The sequence below is a fragment of the Primulina eburnea genome, chromosome 1 (assembly GCF_022965805.1).
Source record: "Primulina eburnea isolate SZY01 chromosome 1, ASM2296580v1, whole genome shotgun sequence".
Classification (NCBI taxonomy): Eukaryota; Viridiplantae; Streptophyta; class Magnoliopsida; order Lamiales; family Gesneriaceae; genus Primulina; species Primulina eburnea.
Window position 1 is genome coordinate 21484250 of NC_133101.1, and position 5323 is coordinate 21489572.

Below are 5323 nucleotides of genomic sequence, written 5' to 3' on the forward strand. Positions count from 1 at the left end.
TGAAAACCGAATTTCCGAAATAACCGAACCGTATTTCCGAATTGACTCGATTCAGTCGGTTAATTCGGTTTAACCGAAATCTTGCTCACCCCTAGAAGTGAATCACCAAAGCCTAAGCAGAAAGAAGAAGAGGAGAAAGTCTCCATCGTCTTTGCTCTCAAAAATTAAAAAAATATAAAAGGGTTTTTGAACCAATTTTGTTTTTCTTGATCTCAAACAAAATACAATCTTCCATACTTCATAGTGCAAGTTAGAAGAGGAACAAGTATCTCGATCGTGGACTTGATAGGAGGATTAAAGAAATGAGATTTGAAGAACGTTCGTAGGGTACCAGTGTTCAAATAATATTTTGAATATCAAAATAAAATTTTTAAATTTCTGTTGCGATTTAGACACGAGAAAACATGGCCCTAATGGGTTCTTTTCGTGTTCCAAAGTCTCATCATAGATGCTACTTTTGAATATATGCGCAAGCTGTGTCTCAATTCTCTGTATTGGACATTATCTGAAGTGGAATGTCTCATCGTGCTTCTCTTTTACACTTTCTCAGTTGGAACAACTGCCTTTTTCCCATTTTTGCATGGCATTTGATAAAAGATCGAAGTGGCTATTTTCGGAATCTCGCAAAGGATTTTTCTCAGTTATCACAACACAGATAACAGATATTTATATTTTGTGTCAATGGATTATTTTTTCAATCTTTGGCCCACTAGATTCTTGCTTTCTAGTAACAAAGGTAACAACAGAACAAGAAAAATCGATTTGAGGTGGCGAAATATTCATAACAAACTTGTTTCTAAAATCTTGTGGGGTGGAGGATGGGTTGGTGGTGGAGCGAAATTTCAATATTGAGCGTGAAATATGAGCGGATTTTCTGTTACATAAGGATGCATAACTTATCATTGGGTCACCTGTTTTCCAGATGTATAAGGGAAATTTTTCCAATATGTATTGTAAGGGAGAGAGTTAAATATATATGACATTTGCAGCTGTTTCAATGCTGTATAACGCATGAATACTTGAACAAATTAATCACTCCATGAACTGTAATGTCCGAGGCATGAAGTTTTCTGATTTCTATCTTACAGTATGTGAAACCATTTTATCAGTTACAGACAAATTAATCACTCTAAAACAGAGAGATTGAAAATAGGATGATGCTACTCTCTGAAGTGTTTAAGATGGAACGAGAAAGTGAAACAGAGAGTGTTGAAAAGTACGATGTTGTACTTCGTAAAGTGTCACTTATCTGTTTATGATTTTGTTCACGACTTCTTGATCTTCAAGAAATTGAATTCCTCCACCTTCTAGGTGTCTTTTTAGTGTGTTCCGCACTAGTCTCCTGAGAACCCAACTCATTGATTTCGGTCATCTTAGTAAGCTTGCTCAGTTTTTTCCAACCCGAGGTCCATGTCGAAGCTTGCTTCGGTTTCGTCACCTTATCAAATTGTCTCTGCAATGTTTCCATGTTGTTTTGGAGTTCTAGATACTTCACCTTGACACTTTCCAGTTCAAACTTGAGGGTGTTTATGTCCTTTTTCGCGGTTGCCCACCCCTCTTGAAACGATTGAGGTGTTCCTTCAAGTAATGTTTTGCGGTTCTGTATCAACGGCTGGTAGGGGGTTTCACCCGTTTCTTTTAACGTATTGTTGGCTATTGCGTTGCTTATTTTCACCTGTTCAGAGAAGAGGACTTGCACCACCACTCTGATAGGGAGTCTCTCGTTCTGAGCAGCGTGCATACATGCATCAATAGAGAGCTTCTGGCAGTCCATGACACGGCAGAGCCTCTTCCTCTCGTGTTCGGTGAGCGATGGATGCGCCTGTCGAATTGAGACGTGATCAAATGTGTAAAATTCAAAAATGGTTTCTTGAATACATTATTAGATTGAAATTTTAGAATACATTCCAGTTTCATTTTCACAACTTTATTTAATGTTAAATGAGAATAGTAATCTACTGTCGTTACTAGATCGATTACCTTAAGATAGGAATCAACAGCTCTGTATAATCCATCATCACAAGTTCTAGTGGATTCCGGCAAGGCTTCGGCCAGGACCTGGAATTTAGTCAATGAGAGGTTTCTGTCTCTTGAAACTTCTGTAAGATAGCTGTCAACAAGCCTTGCCACTCTCATTTTGGCATTAGAACTACTCCCCCTTTGAGCTCCATCGTGCATTTTTATTTCCGAAGATAACTGATGACTAGGACTCGCGCTCGAACTTTCCGACTGTTCTTGAACCAGAAAATGCTCCAAAAGCCTCTGGGCTAGATCAACATCATACAATGTGTCATTCTTGTGGTAACAAGGAATTAGAAGATCTGCCAGTGTTGCCTGTTCGAATTGCATACCGACCCGTTTTTCCAATTCAGTGACCAATGCCGGAGCCACTTTCAACATATTAGCCATTCTCAAAAGCCTGAGCAGAAAGCTACAAGAAACACTATCTTTCTGCGGAGGGATGATACTTATAAGGCTTTCTACTATCATTCTCTGGTCTTTTGTCTGAACTGCTGCAGGCAGATCCTCCTTCGTTCCCGCCACGATCATGTGAAGCCCTTCTTTCCAGTTGCTGCTACTGCCATTGCTGATACTACATATACTTCCCTCATCCATAATTCCACCGATCGCGGGTCCCAAACCTGACCCCTCTTTAATCAGACAAGGTAGCCATTTAGTGGCATACTGCATGATTGAAGCTCCAATCATGTCATATCTCATACCTTTAACCTTGATCGCTGTAATAACTCGTACAAAATGATCGATCCTCAGAATCGAAACATCTTCAAACCACCAATCAGGTGGCACCTGTATGTTCCTACTTGGGCTAGACTCTTTCATCTCATTCCATCTCGGGCTGGAAACTGATCTTGGGGGTTTTCCTGTATACTGCCATTTTATACCTTTCGGATTCGCACAAGCTTTCCAGGCTATAGATTCGCTACATCTTCGTACAATTTGGAGATTTTCGGCCCACGGTGAGAGCTTCTCGCAGCTCTTTAAAACCACTATGGAATCCCTCCATGCGGATAACACCACATAGCTGAGAAAAGCTTCGGTTTTGAATATCAGATTGCCTTCTTCTAGGTCCTCTGTCATCTCCAAGTACTCCGCCGCACATCTAAGGCCGGAAATATTCGTCGCTGTTAAATCAACAGCAATCCCATAGGAGAACTTAGCTGCCAATTCAAAAGCTTCAGGCCCTCCTGGTAGATCATCAAGAACTATCTTATTCGATTGGCCATCACGCGACTCGTATATGATTCTGTTCATCTTTCCACTTCTTGAAAGAAGAGGGTACTAGAGATGTACAAAGATCAGTAAATCAATCTTTCTGATGACAAACAAAAAATTTGTCTATTGAATTGTGTGTAGTTAATGTTCATGAAGAATTCAACTACCTTGTGCAAATGGAAACTCACGTCTCCAATCTGAACTAAAAAATCACTTGGAATATCAGTTGCAACATACCTATATGGACACAAATACCACATTTTTAGTCCCTTGACTTCTAACATCACTTAGAAAAGGACAAAATCTAAGGCTTGAAACACATAAGAACAAGAAAATCAATCAAAAAAACTTTGATACATACCAAGACTTGCCTCTTTGCTCAAAACCATCACTCTGAACTCCAGCCTTGCTTGTTGAAAGAACTCCATTTCCGTGACGTACACCGCCTGCAGATTCAGTTTCTGAGTCCCACATGTTGTGAAGAACTTTTGATCAAGAAAACTCGGGGAGGAATCTTTTCAAGAAAATGGCAAAATGGCCTCAAGTCCGGAAACAGCGTGGAGAAAATAGATCAAAACTTTTAGAGGAACTGAAGTGATTACTAATTAAAGACACAGAAATCACACATGGGGATTCTTGGAATTCTCTCTAATTATGTCGGTTCTCTCTCTGATTTTGAATGTCTCTCACAGGCTGTGAAGTCATGGGCAGCTAACACTGTTTTTGGATCCTTTCATTAATAATGCTTTTTTTAACTGTGAAAATTCAGAAACTACTGCCTTTCTGTGCAACTCCATTGGTTTCATTATTAATTCATCATTAATTGTTTGCTCCAGATTAAGTTAGTTTTTTAATCCCTCAAACAGTCAAAAGTAGTGTATATATACTCACTATAATATTCATTTTTGTACTTAGAGTTGTCTCCATCATAAAAAATATCAACTTCTTTTATTTTTTAACATAAAACTTATCTTTTATGTTAGCAAGAAGGGTTGATGAAAAAGTTCAACGAAGTAGGTGTAGTGCTATGCATATTGACAGTTCTATTCACTAATGGTGTATGGATCGGAACCACAGGGATGGAATTGGGGTGCGGGTGCTTACCGCTGATATACTCGATGCCGAGTTGATAGGGTCTTCGTCTTCTCAAATGTTACTTTTTATATGTGTGTTGGATGAATCGGTAGGGGTCTGTCTAATCCCAACAAGACATTAGAAAAGGCAAGAGAATTGGAGAATGTCAATTAATAGAAGCTATCTAATAAATTTTATAGGCCAAAAATTAGTTTTTTAAATACAAATAGACAAATTTTGAAAATATTTAATCTATTGGATGGATGTTTATTGTAGTCAAGAGTAAGCCCTCCCTGTTTTTAGTGATTGTGAAAGCAATGGTTTTGAATTGAAGGGAGGACCACTTTTTACTTATTGGTCAGTTCTTTGGGAAATTTGTGATGTAACTAAGGCTCCATTGTGTTGGTAAAGGTCGAATCAAGATCAAGTGGCAGAAATGGTGAGAGTATATTTGTCTACGTTTGCTGTTGCATTTTTGGGGTTTGTAGCACTATAATGTTTTAAAATTTGTCCTTTTTGGTTATCTTTTCAAGTGAAGGAGTCAAAATATAAATATAATACACACATAACAAAGTTATCATATCTTGTTTGGGATTAAATTTAATCGGTAGATTTGCATGGAAGTTGTTTTGGACATGTCCAAGTGGCAAAGATGCATTTAATGGAGTGTAAGACTATGACATTACATGCAAATTGATATTAAAATATTTTACCTAAAATTTGAACCAAAATAAATCTTTTATGTCTGATTTAAATTTCATAATCAATCCAAATCACGATGGTCGAACTCAAAAATAACTTGGAGATCATACAATTTGATGTATAAAATCAAATAGTCATGATAGATGTACATTTAAATTAACACACAAGATGACATTTATCTTTTTCAAAAGGAATAGAGAATTAAAAAATAAAAGAGATTTAATTGGATTCAATTGTATTTTTTTATTTATCATGCAAAATATAAATATGAGTGTAACCTTTAAGATTGCTTCCACGTGAATGCCATGCAACA

At 37.5% G+C, this 5323-nt stretch overlaps 1 protein-coding gene across 1 annotated transcript; it reads right to left on the reverse strand.

The window, feature by feature from the left end:
* Nucleotides 1–1005: 1005 nt before the first annotated feature.
* On the reverse strand, nt 1006–3973 carry LOC140829206 (root phototropism protein 3-like). Its single transcript, XM_073192260.1, has 4 exons — nt 3596–3973; nt 3402–3471; nt 1981–3300; nt 1006–1822 (listed from the first exon to the last, which is right to left on the reverse strand). Exons 1-4 carry the CDS (start codon nt 3706–3708, stop codon nt 1283–1285), a joined length of 2043 nt encoding a protein of 680 aa, XP_073048361.1. The 5' UTR covers nt 3709–3973; the 3' UTR covers nt 1006–1282.
* Nucleotides 3974–5323: the final 1350 nt, after the last annotated feature.